The sequence below is a fragment of the Solenopsis invicta genome, chromosome 5 (assembly GCF_016802725.1).
Source record: "Solenopsis invicta isolate M01_SB chromosome 5, UNIL_Sinv_3.0, whole genome shotgun sequence".
Lineage (NCBI taxonomy): Eukaryota > Metazoa > Arthropoda > Insecta > Hymenoptera > Formicidae > Solenopsis > Solenopsis invicta.
In genome coordinates, this window is record NC_052668.1 from 16,749,438 (window position 1) to 16,773,475 (window position 24,038).

A 24,038-nucleotide genomic window follows, 5' to 3' on the forward strand; every position below is an offset into this window, starting at 1 on the left:
GAATTTCAGGTCCGAATCTGCAAGGGCGTAAAATCGATAATCTCATTGTACAGTTCCAAATTTATTTAAGACGCTCAAAAAAAGTACCTAATCAATCACCAATTTTTCCTATAATAAATAAGATTACAAGACATATGTGGCTATTTATTAAAATTCGCTATAGTAACTGCAGACGAGTACACGACCATGTATACAGTAAATTATGTGAATGTGTATTGAAAGTATATTAATTTAATATAGTACAACAGGATCTATGAATTATCTAAAGCAACTGTTCATGCGCGTTGATGAAGATACGGCGAAAATGAACGAGTAAACCTGTAGAAATAAATCTGAAATATGAAAAGATATTTTTTTCTTACATAAATTTCCATTAAAGAGATTTCCATTAAGGAGACAACCATTGATTTGGTTAAAATAGCTAGTAAAATCATTGGCAAATGCAAAAAGAAAAAAAAATATTAGACAAGATATAATTGCACAAAGCTGCTTATGAATACGCGCAATCGTCCACACACATACAGGAACCTGATTCCCCATTTCATTTGCATTATTCACAAACAAAATTGTTTATTTCCGTTACCATCGTCACACGCCAGTATACAAAAGCGACTGGAAAATAATTAAATACTACGAATATGGAATAATGTCCCACGTTGTAAAGTTTCTTCGAGATCTCTATTACGATTGATAACGTTACATTAAGGCTTTTAACCAAGCGTAGTTTTATATCATTTCCACATCGATTGACACATCCCGATATTATTTCAAGTTCTAGAAAACTGTAAAAGATAACAATTTTCCCAGACTTTAATGTTTGGAGTAATCAAGTTTGCTGTTATTAGTATATGGAGAAAGTAATTATGAATATGGATAATCCATGGAATTGAACTAAATATACATATATGCAAAATTTAATTCTATTTTTAGCCACGAAAGTCACTGTCGAGCTGCTAGCTGGTTATTGGAGCAATACAATTGGTCAAACAGCAGAGACAATCGCGATGTTCGAGGATACATGATGCCTTTTATTATTCTGTAACGACTGATGTCGGAGCTTTACGTTAAATCTAAATAAATTTAAAATTCCTTATCATTGTGTAATGATAAGTACATACTTTTAGTAATCCTCTACCAAAAGAAATAACATGGATATATATGTACAAATACATAGATATAGACGAGTTCATGAAAAAGAAATGCACGAAGTTCCGATGAAGCATCTTGTACAGAAACACCTTAAGATATATCTGAAGAAGTAGCTTAACAAAATACTTCATAATAGATATATATTGTCACAGATATCTATCTATTTAGTATAGATATCTGTGTATATTGTACTTTCCATTAGCGATGCTGTTCAGGATAATTTTAGACTTGATATTGAAATGTGACGATGTTCATGCCTATTGTTATTCAAACGCTTCATTTCATTACTATTTTCTCGTAATGCGCAATACTTATTTTCAGAAACAAAAGTCGTCTGAGATAAAAATTTATAACGTGTATAATTTTTTATTAAAAAATATTACAAGATACCGTTATTCTTAATATATACAATTATAAGTGAATATATGTAATAATATGTATAAAAAACTAATTTTATATGTATGTTTTAAGTAAAATCAAGATAAAATTGCTCTCTATATAAAATTTATTACAATTTTAATATAACAAAATATATAATATTAAATAATATATTGTTAATAATTTTCTGTATTATTGACGAGAGATTACGAATGACACACTTGAAAAATTTTGAACGATCCGATTAATCTCGTCTCAAGATCAAAAATTTCACGCGTTATAAGAAAACAATTATAAAGTAAGAAGCAAAAAGCAATAGGCATGAACACAAACACATTTTAATTTCAAGCCCAAAATTACAAATCTGCATTAGCCGATGATTATCTACTTTTAAGATCACATAATTTTCGCGTAAGAATTAAAAATAAAAATATCAATAAATTACAGTACTTACTATTTCTTTTTGGGGTGTAAATCCAAATTAAATTATTTCAACTTCTTTTTCGCTCATCAAAAATCGCCTATATATATCCACGTTGTTTCTCTCTTTAGCATTATACAAAATCGAGCAAATGGGACAGAGAGTTCGAAATGAAAGAAACGGCTATATTTATTACAGGGTTAGTGTAATCAAATTAATGTGTGGCACATTGGACTCGCGATGGGCCGCCTTCATCCTCTTCGTACGCTTGTCTCGTATCTCTCCGCCTTTGCTCCTGCTCAGGATCTAAGTCAGTAAGTAAGCACTCTTCGGCACCGTCTGGAATTATAACCTCTTCCCTTGGTGGCAAGCATTGCTCCAAGGATGGGATAAACGATGGGTCTACGCTCTTCGGGAAATTAACTATAAATTGTATTATAAGCCTGCCATGTGTAAATGGATCCTTGTAAATTGGCATTCCCTCGTTCAAGATACACTTCAAATCACCGTGTTTCGTCACAGTGCCCGGAAGAGAAGTTACCACTAAATCTCTACCATCCAAGGTACGAATAACTTTCTGGAATCCACATAATGCCTCTACGAGTTCTAGTTGCATTCGCATGATCAAATCATTCCTTGATCGCCTATAATTTAATTAATCACAGAGCATTAGTAACAGAGTTCGATGATAAACCAATAAATATCTCACAGAAATACTAACTTGAATACGTCATGATCTTTTTCTTCGAGAAGAATAACTATATCACCAGGTTCTAAGTCCGGTTCCTGATCACCTTCACCACTAAAAGTAATCTTCTGACCGTCAACCATGCCCGGATCAACGTGAACCTCGAGTATCTTTCTATCTCTAATAGTCTTTCTGCCATTGCAGTACTTGCAACGATCACGAGGATTGATGCGTTCTCCCTGCCCCTTGCAATCTGCACACATAGTTTGTAAATGTTGCAACATTCCCGGACCTAATTGCTGGATTTGTACTTGCAATCCGGAGCCATGACACGTCGAACACTGTTCAACAGAACCTTTCTTTCCACCAACACCTAATCGGAAAACGACAGACATCATTTTCTTCGCAGATACACAAACATACATTTTTTATTAGAATTATAATTTCCATATGACTGTTACCTTCGCATTTTTCGCAGATAACATTCTTTTGTAGAGCGAGTTTACGCACAGTTCCCTTATAAAGTTCTTCAAGAGAAACTGACAATTGATGCATGACGTCTTGACCTCTATGATTTCTCCTTCTACCTCGTCCACCAAATCCTCCACCAAAGAACATGTCGAAGATATCCATAGGAGAAGAGAACCCACTACCACCCATACCACCTTCTTTCAAAGCTTGCTCACCACCTTGATCGTAGATACGCTTCTTCTCAGGATTTGATAACACTTCGTACGCTTGAGAAATTTGCTTAAACTAAAATATATGTGATATTAGCTGCGTTTAGCAAAAAAAGCAGTCTTGCAACTGTTGTCAGATTTTTTAATGTGATTTATTTTTATATTTACTGCTCCATGTAACAATTTACAATATTTTTCTTATTCCATAATTTCAATCATTGATATTCAAAATTACTAAAAATCTTTTCAACATTTTTTATTTCAGACGAGTAGAATTGCTAATAGTGTCAACCAATGACACGAGTTTTTTTCCTAACGTTTAGACATATAGACAATAAGAAAAATAATTAACATTTAGATTAAATAAAATTTACTTATATTCTTCAAACATGAATAAATATATGTGCAAAAACTCATATATGTATTAGTTTTTCTTAATTTTCAAACACAAGCCATTTTTTGCACTCTAGGATAAAATAGCTCCTTATAAAGTTATTTGGTAATGTAAAAGATAATGTTAATTAGTAACTCTGAAGTCTTCTAGATTTTTTTTCAAAACTTAGAATAGTGTTATCCAGTACAAACAACTTATACTGGATAAAAAATTCAGATTGCAGATGAAAAGAGTAAAAATATGACTGCAAATGAAGGGTTAGGACATGTACAAACCTTTTCGCCTTCATTAGGATTCTTGTCAGGATGATATTTCAGAGCAAGCTTTCTATAGGCCTTCTTCAAGTCTTCCTGCGAGCATCCAGGCTTCACGCCCAATACATCATAAAATGTTGTCTCCTTAACCATTTTCAGAGCAAGTTATGTAGTTTGTATTGTATTAAAACTGCTCCTGTTGCTAAAAACAAAAAAAACACAATTTTTTTAAATTTTTAACTCTGCATTAACCCTGGATAAGTAACAAAAATTAAATATAATAGAAACCCCTTTCTCTTTTTTTTAAGCCAGAGATCAGACAAGAATTTAACTAATCAAAGCAAAATTCACTGTCTAGCCAAAGTAATCTTGAAATTAAATATGAAATTAGCAAGTTTATGTCAGCCACAGTGGTTCTTAATGTCAAATAATTTTTACTATTTTTCCAAACTTATTCAGACTGCGCAGCATATTCGTCGAATTTGAAACACAGTCATGAAGGTAAAATATGTAATATTAATACTTCAAAAGCATATGTAAGATCCCCCTTCCTTGCCAGAAAAACGGTAAAGAATTTTATTGCCAGAGTTTGAGCCTGGATCTTCTGGCATTCCATGTGAGCGTCCTACCACTTTAATCACTGAAGCATGTGATGACATTTTCTTGCAATAACCAATATAAGTTAAATAAACATCCTTTAAAAATTTGAAATTAGTTTTCTTTTTTCTGATTAAATTCCAATTTAATATCAATCTCGATCTTTATGTATGCAGGCTTTGTACAAATAGTTGTTGAATGTTTTGAAATAAAAGTTCCATTTCTTAAAAATAATGCACAAAAAATGTAAAATATCAAACACATTTAATTTGACAATATAAGAATACACAATATAGGAATAAGAGGAACTATTATATGTATTACGAGCAATTTGATTAATTTAGAAATTATATGTAATGACTGCCAATGTAGATAATGCCTGCTTGGAAAATTTGAATAATGAAAGCAAACATGTTCAAATTAGTCAAAATGACTGGCCATACACATTATACCCATGAACAAGTAGAAAGACTAAAAATATCTTTAAAATAGCACAAATAAAAAAATAAAGCAGTCTCCAATCTTAACTTAGTTAAAAAGTTGTGTTAATAAATAATAATAACTTATTTAGAACACATTAAAATGTATTCATTATTTTATTTTTGACATAAAAAACTACAAACTCATGTAAAATCTTCATGTTGCAAAGTACACGATGGAGGGTATTTGTCCTTCCTATGGGTAAAAAAGATATGTAGAACCCTCCATCATCCATCTATACTTTGCAACTTCTGAACAAAGAGAATGTTTTCTTCTCTGCTTGGTCTATTGCAGCATCGTGACATCGAAACGACTGCATTGTAGACCTTGTATAAAAGATTATATTTTTAAATTAAGACTGCCAGGAAAATCAAACAAGATGACTTATCAAAATTACCATTTAGAATTTTTAGAAATAATAATAATAATAATAATGATGATAATGATGTCCAGAAAATTTAATTCTTTTCTATTAATCATTTTGACTGACCAAATTGGGAATTATGCATACTACCAGTCACTATATATAATTCCCAATTATTCAAATTTTCCATAACAAGAGTGTATCAAGAGTGTTCTCTACTTCGCTGCACACTGATAAAGTAAACAACTCGAGATGTTGCGACACACAACACACGTGTGCACGACCAAAGAGGTAGCCGAGTTTAGCTCATATTAATTAATTCATAAACTCTAAAACGCATGCATCATTTATGTTGCATAATTGGATCTAGGCTCAATACTTATAAATTCAAATACAATCGGACAGTAAGGTCGCAACTATATGTAACTTCGTGAGTCGCTCTTACGAATATTTAAATTAACACACGTTCAAGTTGTTGCATAAGGTGCAGTGAGTAACAAGAATACTAAATAATCCCAGAAAAAAAAAGAACCTAACGGCCTCGAGTTTTAAATTAAACTTATATTCAACAGTCAAAAAGATATCAAAAAATCGGGGGGGAGGGGACAAGCGTTGTCGGGGCAAACACTTGCCTCTTCCTCGTTTTTTTTTCTCTCTCATTTCTAACCTTTATTGCGGCACGCGCGTTTTCTCGCGTAGCTCGTAGAGCCGGAATTCTCTATGCGTTCGTCCGTGAATCGAAGGAAAGTAAAGCACCCATGCGGAGATTCATGCGAGTTTCAAAATGGCGTTTACCAGAGGCCTAGGGGTATACGATTAGAGTAGACCAGCGAGCGAAGCAACATTTTAAAAGGCGAGGCGCGTGTCATGGACGCTTAGCGAACAAAGACTGCCGCTCGCGCGGAAGGTACACGCGGTTAGGTTCCGGGACCCAGACCGAGATCGGCGATGCGAGGCGTAAAGGAGCATTCTGCCGACGAGCCTCCTTTGACGCAGAAAGAAAAATGCGTTTTTTGCGTGATAAGCAATTTTCAGGCTTTCTCTCCTACCCTCTCCGCTCTTTTTTCTAGTCGATGCCTCTTCGTCGTCAATCGACACGCGGATCGGGCGGGCTTGGTATGAGCCAAGTTACTTCGGCTTCCACCATCTTTCTTTCCAAGCTCGCTGTCGCAACGCGAATACCCGCGCCTAACGATCAGCACGACTCGATTCCCGCTTCGCAACGACGTCGTCCGTAGATGTGCAATCGTGCAAAATATATCTCCGCGCAACCTTCGACCGTCCGCCAAAGTGCCCCTCCTCCCACACCCCTCCGAACAGTTGCGGTTAACTGTTACATGGAAAGCTAAACCAGGAAAGATCGCGAAGAACGGAGACAGCGCGATTTCGGAAACTTCTAAACGCATCTACGCCTCACGCGCGAGCACGCCAGTCTGCACGTCTCTCCTTCTCTTCGAAGATAGAAATCACACGGGCGGACCGATCGATCATTCGTTCGTTCACTCGCTCGCTTAGCCGTTCGGCTGGATCGGCGAACGCGGACCGTCCCCACCGTTGTCGTTGTCATCGTCGTCGTCGTCGTCGTCGACGAGGATCCGCGTGCGCGAGGTGTGCTTACCTACGTAAATGATGAGGCGAAAACCGCTGTAGAGGATGACCGCGCACGTTTCGCACGACGCTCTCGTGTTCCGCCTTCCGTCCCAGTGTCCGCGTTACAACGTTTTACGTACCGAACTGAGCTGTGCGCCCACGTCGCCTGCCGATATTGCCGCCTGTGTATGTTCTCGAAACTTCCTGGGAACGACGGCGGTGGTCAAACGTCGGGTCGACAACGGAGCGCCAATCAGCTGCCGACGTTGGCGGAAGCGTTACGCGCACGGCGTCGGTCTTTCTCAAAACTCGCAACTCGCAATCACCTCGCGTCGATTATGTAGTAGTTTCCCGGTCGACACCACTCGCCTTCTTTCCCTCTTTCTGAAAGAAGAGACAAAAATATGAAACTCGAAACACTCGCTCGCGTCAAAAACTCGTACGGGACGACGAGGATGCAAGTTGAAATGCGCCGCAACCTTCAGCCATGCTCTCTAACCGACCGACTGCTGGCACTGCGTAGCAGCGGCGGTAGCGGCGCGCAGGCGCGTGCGCGCGGCGTGGCCACGAGCCAGTCACGCCGCTACGCAGTACGCAGTGCCAGCAGTCGGTCGGTTAGAGGGCACGGCAAAGGGTCGCGGTGTGTCGCAGCGCATTTCAGCTCGTATTCTCATCATCCCGTACGAGTGTTTGATGCAAGCGAGTGTTTCGAGAGTGTCGTGGACTGCCGAAAGTGAAGTGTCTGCCTTCGTACCGACATCCGTCGTAACGAATGCATGATGCGAAGTCGTGTCACGCTCAATCGTGTTTCGCAGCTTCTCCGTTCTCTCACCTCTCTTATTCCGAGTTTCTGACACGCGTGAGCACCAGGAGGGTTTTGAGAATTCCGAAAACGAAGGCTCGCGCATTTGTGCCAAGTATGAATTCAAGACGAATCGTTGTGAGGAAAATCTTGGATCCTTCGTGTCGCTCAGACGACAATGATCAGTCGGAATGGCACGAAGTCGCGTCGCGCGATTAATCGCGTCTTTTCCGTTGCCCCGTATTTCGAGTTTTCGACGAACGTGAGTACCGGGGATGCCGAAAATGAACCAAGTGTCGCGCGTTTGTGCCAAGTATGAATCGAGAGAAGGAGGATCATGGATCTTCGAAAGCGGCGGCTGAGATTACGAAACGGAGCTGGACGGAGCGATCAGCGAACGGTGAGTCAATTTATTTGTACGAGTATCTACTGTTTATTCGCTCCCACATTTCAGTATTTGTGTCTCGTTCTGATTGCGCTCGCATAAACTGCGACTCAATAAATCACGCATAAGCCGTTGGGATAAAAAAAAATTTAAAGTTTGTGTACGCGCGCTCGGCGCTCATATCTTCGCCAGGTGTGCCAACAGACGCGATTGGTATGCTTTCTGAGATATTGACTGACTGTATGTATATACATTGGCATCGTAGTGTATGTTCACGTTGTAGAGATGGCGTATGGTGTCTCGAAAAATGAAAAATTGTATCAGCTAAATCGTGGGCATGGCCATGCTTAGGCTTTTTCTTTTCTTCCTTTCGATTTTCTCGTAAAATATATCCAAGTTTTTTTTATGCGTACTTTTATTCTGCAGAAGGATTGCGATTTTTCTTTTGCAATTGTATACAGAATATACAATTTTATAATCTTCTGATCATGAACATAGGAATTATGTCCATGTTTCTAACGCAGTCTTCGTTGATCAAATGCACTATGATTTTGTTTTAATTTTTTCAAAAGCCCGCAAATGGTAAAAGCCTTTAAAATTAGATATAAGATTTTTAAACATTTTTAATCGATAGCGCTGAGCGTAAATATAAGCAATAAAATTTTTTAATATAAAACACGCGATGTCATCACTGTCGTGAGATCTGTCATAGATGGCGGTCCACGTTTCCTTACTTTCCTTGTGTGTCTCTTTCCAAGCGGTACGCTAACCGAGCAAAATGGTATGTAGCTTGAATCGGGAAATTCTACGATAATCATACAATAAAACGTGCGATGTTTGTTTAAATCTTCAATAATGTTGTTTAATAAAGTATATGTTATATATATCATGTTCGACAAGTATCAATTGCGAATAATAAAATTTATCGAACGCGACGTGACATAACCTCAAATAAGAATGCATTTTTGTAATTCTTTGTAACGCTTTGCAAGACAATAGGAGTAGACTGGAAACTAAGTCGAAATTTTGTTTCCTTTTTTTTTATCTATATTGATTTACAGCGTTCTCTAGTCTGTTTTGATATCCTAATGATCTTTAATGAATAATTTAACCTGTGAACAAAAGGAACTTTATCTTGATTATTTCTTATAGACGGAAGGTACAGCTACTATCAGAACGAGAAAGTTCATGACCAATCGGCTTTTATGCCGAAAACAAATGGTGAGTGTGTGAATCAAGTATCTATGACCTTTATATTTTCCATACAATTAATATCAATGATGGTACAAATAAGAATTTGATTTATTTTGTAGGTCGTGGATGTGATCCACCCAGGCCAACCATCGGTCCGTAAGACCGAGATACGCGAGAAATTAGCTAAGATGTACAAAGTGACTCCAGATGTTGTTTTTGTATTTGGCTTCCAAACCAACTTTGGTGGTGGCAAATCTACTGGATTTGCACTCATCTACGACACCTTGGACTTCGCGAAAAAATTTGAACCTAAATACAGGTTAGCCAGGCATGGTCTTTTTGAGAAACAGAAACAAACCAGAAAACAACGTAAAGAACGCAAGAACAGAATGAAGAAAGTTAGGGGTACTAAGAAGAGCAAGGTTGGAGCAGCGTCTAAAAAGGTAAATGAAATTATGTCAATTGTATTTTTTATGACCATATTTCTCACTCTATTACTCGAATGTTAATGCTGTAACATTATAAAAAATTTTACACATTTTCTTTCTCATCTTTATTTTTTCTCTTGAATGCTTTTTAATATAAAATATCTGGTGCATGTTGAAATAATTTTTTTTTAATCACACATTTTGGCTAAAATCTCACATCAAAATTATAATTTTGTTACATTACATGTTTTATCTGATATAGAAATTTTTGTTTTTATTTAAGTAAAGTTAATTAATGCATTATATTCAATCAGATAATTTGCATATGAATTTTTGTACAATTAAACTTTAATATTATTGATCAGATATATTTATATATTTTTCAACAGATCTTACATTTGATACATTTTTTAAATTTGGTTAGCTTACATTTTTTATATTGCTCACAAAATAGTTTTGTGAAATATGTGGTTTATGAGATTATTTGAGAAAATAATAAAAAATGTACAATATTTTTTGTCAACAATATAATAATAGGGTTTGTGGGCAATTTAGAAATAAATTTTCCTTTGGTCTATTGTCTTGTGCATGCTATGGTGGTATACGCTTCTTATTCACATTCTAGGGAAGGAAATAGAAAAATGATCATCATTTGCACTACAGACTTCTGGAGGAGCAATATGTTGCTTAATCAGGGTCAGCATGCAAAACTTTAAGTTTCATACTTTTGTTACTAGTTAATTTGTATGAGCATGCTAATAATTTTTTTATACTTCTATAATAAAGTATTTGACATTTTTATGGTTCCTTTTTGTTATATTACTAATCACAATTTCAATATTTTAACATATGGTTATATAAAAATGTGTTTTCATTTGCATACTAGAAAATTATAATAATCTTACATAAATTATTATATTTTTATCTCATACAGTAAACATCTCTAACGACGTAGAATATTATGTAGATTTAGAAAATACATAATGAGTTACAGGAGTTGATTACTACTTACATTTGCATTTTGCTGCATAATAATTTAATTTTAAGCCTAAACTGAAACATTAACATGTTATTTAATATCACAGCTGAAATTAAAATTAATTTTGCTATCACAAATTTTTTTTAATATTAGTGATTTAATACTAATTTATACTATTTTCTTTAAAAAGGAAGAAAGACAAATTAAATTTGTCAGAAATTTAATTAACTTTTTTCTTTAGTCAAAAGTTTTGGCTCTCAATGAGTTACAAATACATTAACAAAGTAACAAACAATTTTATTTGATTTTACAATTTATTCAATTGTGTTACATATGCATTCTATATTAACTAGATGTGCACAAAAATTATTAACATCTAAATAATTTTGAAAATGATTAACTTGAATATTAAATTATATTAAATTTCTTGTTAATGCATATATTCTTGATGTTTATACGCTTTATATATTAATTAATTCGCTTGAAAATAATGCTTTATGTGAATTACAGGTATAAATGTGCGCTATCGTATTTCTATAACAATTTGTATATAGTTGTAAAATTTGTTATGTGCATGTTAAACAGTTGATTTTACGTAAGAAAAAAAAATTTTTTTTTAATACCTACATACCAAATTCTTTTTTTTCTATTACAGTAAAAGAAGCCATCTTGAAGACCACGATCATCGACGTAAAAGTTATTATATTTTACTATGGAGTAGCGTTGTAATTATAATAAATTTTACGGAATAAACGTGTATTCTTCTTGATGAAAACCCATTTGTCGCAATCCTTTTTTGTGAGAATACATCTTATTAAAAAAATTACATGTATTGAATTAATGTTATTCCTACAAAAAACGCTGTTGAAAATTTCAGATTACTTGCATGAAACGTTTAATAGACTGCTTATAAGAGTAGTTTTTTAGGATTTATATATAACTACATAAAAATTTAAATAAAATTTTCAATTTTTTGCTAATTTATTTCTTTTTTTTATTTTTACCATATCAATATATCTGATTAATATGTATTTACAATTGATTTACTTTAGAATTTAAAGAAAAATTATGATATATACCTGAATTTATTTTCTGTTAATATGTACTTTATTTTCTGATAATATGTAATTTATTTCACATTATAACTTCAGCAGATGCTGGACGAGGCTTTTTTGTAGTACGTGGCTTATTAATGGTTTCGTTGTCTTCTACTCGCTTATTGAAGACAGGTAAAATTAGTTCGGTGGATGTTCCAGGTGACTCAGTAGTAGTAATAGCAGTTAATTCTTCAGTGGACGTCATGATTGCTTCAGTAGTAATTACAGTTGATGCGACAGATGTTTCGATTGATTTAACAGAAGTCTCAATTGGCTCAGTGAATGATGTCGATTTGACAGATGTTTCGATTGAATTAATAGAAGTCGCAATTGGCTCAGCGAATGATGTCGAATCGACGGAAAGCACAGTAGTCTCAAACGGAATAGTTGTTCCAATAATTGCTGATTCGGTATATGTTAATTTAGGTTCAGTAGGTACTGTAACCGGTTCACGGTTTATTAGAACAGATTCACTAGAAGTCAGAATTTCTTCAGATGCCGTTGGCTCAACAATCGACCTTATGGAAGTTGTAATTAACTGGGTAGTAGGTGAAATTGATTCGGTGGAAGTCACGGTAGCCTCAGTGGTAGTTACAGTTGATTCGGTAGAAGTTAAGATTGATTGCGTTGGAGTAACAGTTTGGGTCGTCTGTTGCGATGTAGTCGGTTGGATCCTTGGCGTAGTCACTGGAGATCGGGTAGGAATGTCTGCTGGAACTTTGCGGAAGTCGGGTGTCCAATCGGGCAGACGCGGCAATAAGGGTATTATGTCCCACTCATCCGAATCACTGTCGTAGTCATTTCCTGTAACTTTCCGGATGATGTACCATTTACCCATCCGGATTCCCCAATCTCGTTTTGGGTCAAAGGTTAGCCTAGCTATTATCATGAAAATGATGAAAAAAGATTGACAAAATAGGACAGTTAAATTGGAATAGTCTAGAAGCCTGGAAGCTTGGAAACATGCGATCGTGGAAGCCTTTCGAAGTCATACGCAATATTATGTGCTGTAGTGTTGATTGCATCCTTTACATTTGCGAGTGACGCATCACGTTAAAAATTAAAATCGCGATAAGTATGCTCAATTATGCTTTGTAACCAAGCATAACCACGTGATTTAACATCTAGCATAGCACGAATTTCAGCTCTTTGCAACAAAAATTAAAACAAAATGTCACGGATACTGACTCCAAATTTCATGTTATCGAACTTTGCTTACACAAATCTATAAAAATGCCTGGGTAAGCCGATACTCGACCCTCTAAGGTCTTATCGATGGTTAAAATATCTTGTGGTGTTAAATTTGGAATTGAACTGTCGTCACCGAACCACTCTCGCCATTTTCCTACGATTCGGTCCTTGAGTACTCTGAACCAGTCTTTTATCGTGTCTCCGAATCCACTTGATCTGCCATAGAAATCTGTTCCATCTACAACAAATCATTGAGCAGAATATTGAAAGTGTATAAAATGTTTTAACATTGGTCATTACAATCGAGCAGTACAGTTTCACTTTGTTAAATTTTCTTTAATCTATATAATTTTTGTAAAAATTGACGTAATTCAAGAATCTGGATATTTAGTCACCAATATATACTTATTGATGTTATAAATATTCATCTGTTCACTTAAAAATATTTACTTAATTCTCCACAAATTTGAAATAATTTGCTAAATTTAATATTTCTCTTTGCATAAAACTGAAAATTGCGTCACTACATCCATTCTCGTCTTCTTTTGAAGGATCTGAGGCAACAATTCGTTTCAAGAGATCGAAAAACTTAAAAACATGTAATTCAACTATAATGTTTATTATTTCACTTTTACACTTTATTCTCTTTTGTACCACAAGATGTAATTAATTCAGCACTTATAAATGACTACAATGTGCACAACCTCTGTTGAAAATTGGTGTCGGCATAGCAAGTTGGCAGGTAAGGAGCAGCAGCAAGACACCTGAGAGTACTTCCATTTTTGCAACCGGACAAACAACACTACTCTGCGTGCGGGTGTAGACGAGCATGCAATTTTATATGTCCTCCGGCGGAAGTTCGTGGCATGACTATGTCGTTAGCGGCACAATTTTATCAAGAAATCTAACTGGGCATGATAATACAAACAGCATCAGCCTTGTTGCGCTCGTCCCGATCTCGATCTCTCAATCGGTTGATCGTCGTCATTTTTTCACAATATGTAAACTTACAACAAGGGACTAGAAAGAGCTCACGACGCGTAGCAGGATGAACAGTCGCTTATTCCGTGAACCTGCGACCACGGCATCACGCTATTGTGCCGCGTTACGTATGAATGCAAATTACATACGCTTATCCGCGATTACATATGAGTTGGCCGGCCTAAAAGGGGCTATCAATTGATTGCCGTTGTTAATTCACGGTTTATACGATTTCCACTGTTACGCTTGTCCGCGCGTCTAATGTTAGGAAGTCCTAATTTCATTTAATGTTTCACCATTTAATACTTTTTATGTCTTTATTAAGATGAGCTATTATTTATCATTGCTCAAAGTGCTCTAACATGGAACTTTAATAATTTTAGATTTAGATCGGTTTAAGATAATTTTGGAATACTTAGTCTAAAACAGGATTTCCCAAACTTATATGGATCATGACCCATTTTTTAAAACGGCCAGCATGATTGTCCAACTTTAGGGATTGTGAAAAAGCGAGAGAAGAGTAAATCGATTATTTATTTCTATTACTTTAATCCTCTTATTTTAATTTTTTATTGAATATAATTTTATAAATCTATTTTTCAAAATAGGAGATACAAAGTTTTGAAGAATGCGCTTACTTTCTAATGATATCTTTGTCATATCAAAGCATATTATTTTTGTGTACAGGGAGTTTAATAATTTAGTTTAGTTCGAAATTTGATTTTGAGTCCTACAATAGCTGAACACTTTTTCACGATCCACCGGATGGTGGATTACTCATTGGTCGCAACCCGTACTTTAGAAATCCCTGATCTAGAACACCCAGAGTAAGATCAATCACTCTGGGGAAGAAACACATTGTAGAACGAAAACACAAGTGGGTATTTAAAACGACACGATATTAGATGCTGAAATTTCAGTATTGGCGAACCAATGTTGGGTTGATAATTTTTCTTTGCCAGGACAAGTGCCCCTATCCCTCCTTATATACGCCTATTCTTGGTATGATATTGGGATGATAAGTCTGACGCAGTATCGATTATCTACGTCGTGCCTGTATTATTCAGTACTGCCAATCCAATATCAATTATGAGGTCATTGACTTACAGCAATGCTATTGTACTTACCATTATACTACCCAAGACTCTTGCTGTGTCACTATTTATATCGGATAATAACATTAAAACCAAGAAATTACACGTAACTTTTTCTCTTGACTTGGTAAAAATAAAATAGTTTTTTTGTATTTATCAGCATACTAATATTATAAATAAATTAGTAAAATGTACTACTTATATAACCTTAACCAAGAGTATTAAACACTTATATATATTTTATCACTTATCTAGAATTCTTTTATTATTATATTACTATTTATTATTCATTATTATTTTCTATTGGAGAATTAGCCTTTGTTTCAAGGATCTTTTAAATTTATATAATGGCGATGATTAATAGAAAATAATATAGATAAATAGGCTATAAAAAAATAGGCTAATATTTTTGACCAAGACTATATAATTATGATTGTTTTAATTAAATATATTTTTTATTAATAGGCAAATAAAATCTTTTCCATGCATGCGTTTAAAAAATACTAAAAAGTTGATACGATTACAATGATTAATAAAAATAATAATCATTATACCGACAATCCAAAATAATTATACCAAGAATTCGAAATACCTTCAATACTGGATTATCTAGAAAAGGAAGCCAATATAAAACATGTACATGTTTCATGTCGATACTGTAAAATCCCTAATAGCACATACTATCGTACAAATATTTATACGAGATCATATACAGGCTACGTTCCGTTTCACGCATGATGTGCATGATGGATCATTTCGTCCGTTTAACATTTGGGGAATTACAAGTATAAAATGATATACCACGCGCATTATGCGTAAAACGGAACGTAGCCACAGTTAGGGATAGTACTGCTAAACGACTACGTGATTGAATCAATTAAGAAAGATGCCAGTATTATGACATTATTCTTGATCAATGTTTGACTGCCAAACCAATATTGGGTCTGTACTTCTGATGTTAGCAATCTGGGCATATTCGGCAGAAATAACGAATTATTAAAGCTCTTGCAATCGAGTAAGTGTCGATGATGAAAGTGCTGCAAATTATTTATTAGCCCATTATCCTAAACTCTTGCTATTCGGTACAAAAAAGTAAGTTGTACAGGACAAAGTAGACGCACGTGGAAGCACAGTTTTTCTAATCATAGTTTGCATACAGCCATCGGCAGAATTAAGTTAACGAGTTTCCGTAGTGAAGTATTTGCTCCTGGATTGTCAAGTTCTAAAGTACCTGACCCTATAATGCCTCATAATAATAAAGCTGAAATAATAATAATAAAGCCGGTTCTAGCTGGCCGAAATAAAACGAGCTCTTGACTAGCTGTGTAGGTAAAAGTGAACTCGTCCAGAATTGGTTGGGAACGTTTCATGTTGGCACACCTCTCCGATCATCTTTTGCTTCCGTACTCCTTAAACATCGATTCTTCAACAACGACTAACATTTGGCTACGCATCATCTTTATCTTCGAAGAACTTTTTATTGTGCGCATGAGTCTACTGAAAAGGGAACGGTGTCCGGTGACGCCACACGACAGTTTACTCGAGATCTGGTGGCGAAGTCGGATCACGTTACACAACGAGCGACCGAAATCGACCGTGGGCTGATCGAAATCTCAGGTGAATAACGTTTTTGGCGATATATACAGATAAGTCACGAGTATCTCATCGATATAATATCGAATCGCACCTTAGGATGCAATTTGTACACGTAATTTAGGAATCCCTTACGTATAGAAGCCTAGCATACGTATAGACATAGACGATGATATCGTGGTCATGTGTGCATCGGGTTATCTTACGTAGAACAGCTTAGTTTCGATAAATAGATCCAATATTGTACAGGAATCTCTTTGTGAACAAATTTCTTCCTATGGTCATATACGAATATTACGAATAGGATATAAAAAACAATAGAAACAAAGAAAGGGACATAAAAACAGATGGAACGAATATTCGAGAATTGCCTTATCTCCCACTTGGACTCGCCCAGGGTTCTCGAGTCTACATTGTCCAATCGCGTAGTAGCACGCAGTGGCGGAACGGTAACCTTGATGACCCATTGCTTAATCATATTTAACAAAAAATTTTTTTTAGTAAAATATATTTTTTTATCGTCAAACGTTTACCAATCCTAAAACACAATAACAATGTTGTGAAAAACTTGAAAACATTAAAATTCACTTAACTCGTATATATCTTTGACGAGTGCATAAGGATAAGGAAACCTATTCACGACAATGTCCTCAATCCGATCAATACCCTTAGTTTTATCTTATGGATTTCAAGCCAGTAACAAGCAGATAAAACATTAACTGAAAATAGAACATGTATATTATACTTCTAACAAAATTTATTTCAGTTTTTGAACATTTTTCTCAATAATTTTTCCATGCTAACTTCGACTGCGATTTGGTGTTAACTAAATTATATGAAAAATCTTTCACTTAGGGAATATTCATTTCTTTAATAAATGGTTAAATCAGTTAGGTTGACAGTTGTTCTTGGAAATCTTTGTAAATATATTGGGATATACAAATGATACCAATATATAAAAAATCTTGCAAAATCGCGGGTTGTATTCTTATTGTGTTTTATTGACTGTCGCTTTTATACTCTTTCCTATCCGAAGTACCTTCTCTCAGATTGATGTTTGCAAACAAGTTAATGTAATGTACCGAGTGGCTGACCGAAGTTTTAAGGTATACCGAATCATCAAATCATACGATTCTAATGAATAATAACAACCTTAAGAACTTACGACGTTTCATCAATCGTTTCCAACAGAGAGAGTTCTGAAAATCCCACTAACTTTCACATTGTTCACATATCGATTTGATAGCTTTTAGGATATGTAATGCATATTTTAATCAAGACGCAAGATTGCGGGAATTATCGCATTCTTGAGACTTCCCATTCTGTCAATCCTAGCATTTGGTTCTGCACTTATCTTAATCCGCTTTCCTTCCCAATGTAGTTTAATGCACTTGATGTTGCAGTATGTATGAAAACAGCAATATGATCAGGATTAAAGAAATTTTCGAAAGAATAGACTCATTTAATTGATTAGAGATTTTGGAATGGTTGTATTACCGAGCCCTAAGTCTTGATTGAGAGAGATTTACTAATCTCGTTGATGCATGATCCGATCAAATTCATTCATTCTAATTATACCTTGTCTCTATCTCTTTTCTCTTCTTTTCAAGCTTAAATGTAATTAATATTATGTAAAGGTATACATGCAGTGAACGAAAGTACGGACGAAGCGAATGATCCCAGTAGACATCGGTGCCCAACGGGCCAGTACCATATATCCAGCCCTGTCACCAGTTTCGACAGTTGGTCGAGTTGAGTCGGGTTGAAGAGCTAAGGACAAACGCGTCCCTCTCCTCTATAATAAGGATAGGGAGAAGACGTATGTACGAGAAAAGGACGGTGAAGGATCCTAGAGCGGCAGAAAGAGAGAGACTATCGAATGTGCGCAGAGAAAGAGGCAGGGTCAAGAAAGACGCCGAGATTCGCTCAGCTAGTAGCTAGCAACAGTTCGTGGAGCAGCAACAGCATTGCCAACGTACTCGTTTCGGAGGGGATTCAAACGTGATCTCGCTCCCAATCAAACGAATTCTCTCCCAGGATGGCCGACGACACGATCATCCGTGAGGTCGAGAATAACGAAGCGACACTGCCTGCCGAATTCGTCCAAATCGAGTGCAAGTTAGAACCAGGCACTACCTTGGCCAGCTCGACTGATGAGGACCTATCGGCGTTTGTAAGTTGCGAGAATCGATAAGTTTGCTTAGAATTTTCCAATCCCGCCGCGGATATCAAAATACTCATTATTCAAATTTCGAAAAGATACTTTGTTGAATCTTAAAAAAAAAATAAAAATAAAAATAAAAAGTACAGTCGTCTCGGGCCAAAATCGTTAACCCCTATTTTACCGCGCTTTCTATGCTTATTTGGTTAGGCTATGATTTGATTGCCAGTATTTTGCATTGTTATGTGTTTAAATTTGTTATTTATTATTATTTGTCATTAATCCATCATACCTCAATAAATGAGAACCCAATTATGATAATTATTAATTTTGTGCTTGAAAAACTCTGACCGTCGATTTTTTGGTTATGAATCTTGTATCACGTAATCTGACTTACGTTAATTTTTTTTTTACTTAAACTTATGTTTTACATTAAGATGTTGAAGAAATAAATGTTTGCAAATGGTATATTTTTTTTGTTATAGGATGAATCTTCAACATTACATATTCCAGTATCATTGCCTCTGATACAGCACCCAGTTGTTATGTTAGAGAGATGTGACAAAATCTGGGAAACATTACAGTTGATAAAGATTGTGCAGAAGCCAACTGAAGAAAGCACTAACTGTGAAGAAGCACTAACCGATGATTGTAATAAAAATGAGGAAAAAGTAAAAGAGGAAACACAGAATTCGAGTCAGATTAAACGGTCTGCATTTGGCAAGGCTCGTTTTAAATTGAAAAGTGAGGCCATGGCACTTTTCAAATTTTCTGTGCAAAGGACAAGAAAATTATATCCTTGCAGTACTTGTGGCAAGCAATACTTGGAAAGACGTTCCTTGAGGAAGCATTCAGAACGAGTACATGGAGTTATTCTTCCCTTGCTCATTGAACGTAAACGGAAACGTGCTTTAAAGAAAAAGCATTTCATTGAAGCTAATCCAGATGCTTCAGCTAACAATAAAATGGATAAATCTGAAAAGTTTTATGATAAAGATTCATGTGAAGAGACTACTGCAAAGAAGAAAATTATTGAAACTATTCCACCACCATTGACACAAGTCAAGTGTACTTTATGTCAGCAGAAAGTAACATCTTTGAGAAAGCATTTAATTAATTATCACAAAATTGGAGGTTCTTCAAGTGTGATGGAACAGCTAGAATCGTCATTATTGAATGAGACTACGTCGAGCCTACCTCGAGATGAGAGAACCACATTAACAGATAAGCCACATAAGGATGGAGATCGCATAATGGACAATGAAAATGATATCCGTGGAATCCCCCAAGTCAAGAGAAAATATACCTCCTCCTATAAAAACACTAGAAAGAAGTTTAAGTGGAGTAATGAACGCTCTGCATGTCTTCAGAATCCACCCGTCGTTGCACAGAGACAAATGTTTCTAACACGTTCATACAAATGTGACGTTTGCTTGGGAATGTATTCATCTAGCCATAGTTTATATAAACATAAACGCAATCACACCTTGCGTGGAGAAACTAGAGAAAACTTTCATAATTTTAAATGTAGATATTTTAATTCACCATTTAACCAAAAATACAAATTATCGATGTGTTCCGCGAAGTCATATAAAACTATGGCTGAAATTCCTGACAAGAGAGAAAATGAAAATGATAAATTAAAATTAAATAATTCCAAGCATAACACATCACTTAATCCAAGTAGTCGAGCAACTCGATACAGTGAAAGAATAAGCAAAAATAATGAAACTGTTTGCATATGTGGAAGATCATTTCGAAATCCTCACACTTTGTTTATCCATAAAAAGAATTGTGAAGTATGTCAAATTGAAGATAATACAACACAAAGTTCTAGAGTTAGCAGTGATAGAGATTCTGGTATTGGTATTAACATAACAATTAAGAAACGAAATGATTCCTATGAGATAGTTGGTAAAGATGATGAAGATAAGCTTGGAAAGTTTGAAACCCATCTTAAAGAAGACACCTTGCCTCTATCTCATACATCTAAATACACCAAAGATTTGACTAAAGCGTCTCCTAAACAGCAAGTACTAGAAACATCTGAATCGTCTAAATATAGTAAAAATCATAGCATTTTGAAGTTGGAAGATATAGATGAAGATGTGATTATTGATATTGAAGATGATTTACTAATGGAAAGTAATATTCTTCATGAAAATAATACAACGAAGCAGATGATTAAAGATAACAAATGGGATTTGTCAAAGCAGCAGAATAAATTGAAGAAAGATGGAAAAACTGAAAAAGTTTTTGATAAAGTCTCTACATTGAAACAAATGTGTCAAGAGGTTCTTGATGTTCTTGAGATGCAAAAATCCGGGAATATAAAAAATAAAGAATATAGGCAAATTAAAGATCAAGAAATATGCAAGGAAAATAGGCAGATTAAAAACCAAGAAATACATCAAGAAAACAAGCGGGAATTACGATCTACCAATAAACGTAATCGATATTCCGAAGCGGAGTTATTGGATCACAGTCTTAACAATGAAATAAAGGTCTGTACGATGCAACATGATGAGTTTGATCCATTGATGTGTGGATACTGTAAGGAACAGTTTAAAACGACTAAATTATATGATAATCATCAGTGTTCTGTTAAGGAAGGTAAATCATTCGATGAATTTTCACTACGGTTGCTATGTTTCTATTGTAAAGAAATATTAAATAGTTATAGCGAATTTGATGATCACATGAGAATGAGACATTTTGAACATTCATTACATTGTTACCAGTGTCCCGAACGATTCACGAGCGATAAAGTACGATTAAATCATTATCATTCAGAGCACAACGATTTGATTTGTAGATTTTGTGGAAAAAAAATCTCTATTTCCTCAAGAATCTATCACGAAGGTTATCATCTAGGTTTTGGTTATCCTTGTCATAAATGTAAAAAGGCTTATCTTCATAATAAGAATCTTTTTTATCACAAGTACACAATACATGCAAAAGGGGCTGATAACTTAATGACTTGTTCTATATGTTTGAAACTTGTGAAACTTAAAACTTTCCGTGGTCATATGTCTACGCATAAACATAATGCATGTTATTTTTGTGGCAAAATATTTACTGATAGAGTAGGCCTAGAATATCATACTATGCTACATCATGGCACAAATTCCAAATTAAAGTGTAATCATTGTGGTACGCGGTTTTATACTAAGAAACAGCTCGAGAAACATGAGAAAGTAGATGGATGCAATAATGGCGTACAGGGGATGAAAAAAAAAACTGTGTAGAGAGTGTTAATTATCATTAAGAATATTTTTTGCCTGAGAAGAGTTATACATGTGGACGATATAAACTAATTGATATCAGATATAATTAACTCTTTTGCGTGTCGAAATATTTTCAATTCAATTCAGACATGCGAAAGATATGTTTATGCGTTAATTTTATTTTTGACAGATCAAAGTTAATAAAATAGTGAAATTTTGTGTTATTCATGCATTATCAATATCTAAGAAATGAATGATTTTTCATGCATTATCAATATCTAAGAAATGAATGATTTTTCTAAAATATGTATATTTCATTGACCATGAATTTCAATTATATATTTTGCAGGTATTCTGTTGCATTTTTAATTTGTGTGAACTAATATCTTGTAAATTTTGCAAACTGAATTGTAGTTGACGTACATAGACTTTTTTTTATGGATAAATTCATGCGCTTAATTTTTATAGAATTTGTCAACTATAATTTTACAAGACATTAGAATTACACAAATTCTATTTCCTCTGAATTATAATTTATTTGTAATTGTCAATATTTTACACAACTGTATACTTATAGAGAGAAACTCCTTTTGTAAATGATGTATTATTAAGAATGATAACAATTATTAATAACGTTATCTACTTTAACAATTGTGACATAATTGAAATAACATATTTATTTTTACCTTTGAAATGATACAAAATTTGTTAACATTTAACACTACATTCAATTGCAGAGAAATATTTTGAAAATACATTATTTATAATTCATTATTATTTTTAAAGTTGTTTCTTCTAATGAAAGTTTTAAAAAACCAAAGCAACATAATCTGTGTATTACATAATCTATGTGTCACATATTATTCTTGACAACTATAATTGAATTTTATATTGCGCCACTCGTGAGACAATTAATTGCGATGTTATAGTATTACCCATATTGATTGAAATTCTGTCTCTAGTTTCTTTAAAATTATATACTTAGTTTAAAGTATAGTTATAGTTAGATAAGTTTTTAGGCTAAGTGTTAAATCAGATTTATATTCATGATAATTATATACATTATAGAATAGCATAAGTATCACTTGGTAAAATTGTGTTGAAATCTGTTGCCAGTAACAATAAAATTGTTTGCATATTTGTATTGTAACACTTGTACAGCATTTCCCTTTAAATGAAATACAAGTTGTTAAAAATTAAATTTAGCAAATAAGTTTTATATATAATATTTATCTCAAAAATAGGAATAATTCAAATAATCTCTTATGCACTGGTAATATTTTTCTTATTGAAGTAAAAATTGTACATTAAGCTTATTTTTGTATGTTTATTTGATTTGCAGACTTTGTTTTCTCTTACTTATATTTCAGAGAGATTAATGAAAAATACAATATTCTCATCTCACTCTATTCTAAACTCTAATATTTAAGTATATATTACATCTAAAAAGAATGAAAAATATTTTATAATCATATAAAAATTTGTTGTTCTATGTTGCACTTGAAAATAATATTAAAAAATTTAGCACAATTTCTACATGGATTAAAAATTATTTTAATAAATAGAAATGTGCTCTAATGAAAATTCATTAAGAAATAATGACTAAATCTAAATTTTTTTATATAAGCACTTTAATTATTCAATATGATCTATGTAAAATTTCAGTGCGATGCAGAGATTAGTTCCATAGATAAATAAAATTTATTAATTTATAAAACAACTAAATATAGAATCACAATAAAATATTGTATAAATCATCTTAAAGTACCTATAAAAAAATCAAGACTATGTTCAATATCTTTTAAACATTAGTAATAATGAAAATTAATAAATTAGGTAAACAAAAAAATTTTAATATCTTGCTCGTTAACTAAACAAAACGAATTTAAAAATCGACAACTATAAAAAAGG

At 34.1% G+C, this 24,038-nt stretch overlaps 4 protein-coding genes across 9 annotated transcripts; 2 read left to right on the forward strand and 2 right to left on the reverse strand.

The window, feature by feature from the left end:
* Positions 1-1,881: 1,881 nt before the first annotated feature.
* On the reverse strand, positions 1,882-7,360 carry LOC105205828 (dnaJ homolog subfamily A member 1). Of its 3 annotated transcripts, none has more exons than XM_026131810.2 (5): positions 7,136-7,360; positions 3,986-4,166; positions 3,098-3,392; positions 2,670-3,009; positions 1,882-2,592 (listed from the first exon to the last, which is right to left on the reverse strand). In XM_026131810.2, exons 2-5 carry the CDS (start codon positions 4,115-4,117, stop codon positions 2,163-2,165), a joined length of 1,197 nt encoding a protein of 398 aa, XP_025987595.1. In that variant the 5' UTR covers positions 4,118-4,166; positions 7,136-7,360; the 3' UTR covers positions 1,882-2,162. The 3 variants fall into 3 exon arrangements, with proteins under 3 accessions (XP_025987595.1, XP_011173657.1, XP_011173658.1); XM_011175355.3 differs by having other exon boundaries at positions 7,024-7,357; XM_011175356.3 differs by lacking the exon at positions 7,136-7,360 and adding an exon at positions 6,073-6,673.
* Positions 7,361-8,842: 1,482 nt separating this feature from the next.
* On the forward strand, positions 8,843-11,558 carry LOC105205827 (40S ribosomal protein S24). Of its 2 annotated transcripts, XR_003268337.2 has the most exons (5): positions 8,843-8,963; positions 9,335-9,403; positions 9,496-9,819; positions 10,430-10,500; positions 11,439-11,558. XR_003268337.2 is itself a non-coding variant. In XM_011175354.3 (4 exons), the coding sequence occupies exons 1-4, from the start codon at positions 8,961-8,963 to the stop codon at positions 11,439-11,441; spliced, it is 399 nt and encodes a 132-aa protein (XP_011173656.1). In that variant the 5' UTR covers positions 8,854-8,960; the 3' UTR covers positions 11,442-11,558. The 2 variants fall into 2 exon arrangements, 1 of the variants encoding a protein (XP_011173656.1); XM_011175354.3 differs by lacking the exon at positions 10,430-10,500 and having other exon boundaries at positions 8,854-8,963.
* LOC105205826 (glucoamylase S1) lies at positions 11,079-14,207 on the reverse strand. 3 transcript variants are annotated; one of them, XM_011175350.3, is made up of 4 exons: positions 14,083-14,207; positions 13,776-13,979; positions 13,100-13,309; positions 11,079-12,759 (listed from the first exon to the last, which is right to left on the reverse strand). In XM_011175350.3, the coding sequence occupies exons 2-4, from the start codon at positions 13,900-13,902 to the stop codon at positions 11,918-11,920; spliced, it is 1,179 nt and encodes a 392-aa protein (XP_011173652.1). In that variant the 5' UTR covers positions 13,903-13,979; positions 14,083-14,207; the 3' UTR covers positions 11,079-11,917. The 3 variants fall into 3 exon arrangements, with proteins under 3 accessions (XP_011173652.1, XP_011173653.1, XP_025987623.1); XM_011175351.3 differs by having other exon boundaries at positions 13,776-13,975; positions 14,083-14,103; XM_026131838.2 differs by having other exon boundaries at positions 11,079-12,690; positions 13,776-14,132.
* Positions 14,208-15,422: 1,215 nt separating this feature from the next.
* Positions 15,423-23,327, forward strand: LOC105205825. Its single transcript, XM_011175349.3, has 3 exons — positions 15,423-16,763; positions 18,377-18,912; positions 19,386-23,327. Exons 2-3 carry the CDS (start codon positions 18,778-18,780, stop codon positions 22,146-22,148), a joined length of 2,898 nt encoding a protein of 965 aa, XP_011173651.2. The 5' UTR covers positions 15,423-16,763; positions 18,377-18,777; the 3' UTR covers positions 22,149-23,327.
* The last annotated feature ends 711 nt before the right edge of the window (positions 23,328-24,038 follow it).

Excerpts from the sequence above, each read along its gene's own strand:
- LOC105205828 (XM_026131810.2), bottom strand. The coding sequence starts at position 4,117 with ATGGTTAAGGAGACAACATTTTATGATGTATTGGGCGTGAAGCCTGGA. Across the intron at positions 3,393-3,985 it reads ATCCTAATGAAGGCGAAAAG|TTTAAGCAAATTTCTCAAGC; the intron begins GTTTGTACATGT and ends CATATATTTTAG. Across the intron at positions 2,593-2,669 it reads AAAGATCATGACGTATTCAA|GCGATCAAGGAATGATTTGA; the intron begins GTTAGTATTTCT and ends ATTAAATTATAG.
- LOC105205827 (XM_011175354.3), top strand. Across the intron at positions 9,404-9,495 it reads TTTTATGCCGAAAACAAATG|GTCGTGGATGTGATCCACCC; the intron begins GTGAGTGTGTGA and ends TTTATTTTGTAG.
- LOC105205826 (XM_011175350.3), bottom strand. The coding sequence starts at position 13,902 with ATGCTCGTCTACACCCGCACGCAGAGTAGTGTTGTTTGTCCGGTTGCA. Across the intron at positions 13,310-13,775 it reads GACACCAATTTTCAACAGAG|ATGGAACAGATTTCTATGGC; the intron begins GTTGTGCACATT and ends GATTTGTTGTAG. Across the intron at positions 12,760-13,099 it reads AGGCATTTTTATAGATTTGT|CTAGGCTAACCTTTGACCCA; the intron begins GTAAGCAAAGTT and ends TCATGATAATAG.
- LOC105205825 (XM_011175349.3), top strand. The coding sequence starts at position 18,778 with ATGGCCGACGACACGATCATCCGTGAGGTCGAGAATAACGAAGCGACA. Across the intron at positions 18,913-19,385 it reads ATGAGGACCTATCGGCGTTT|GATGAATCTTCAACATTACA; the intron begins GTAAGTTGCGAG and ends TTTTTGTTATAG.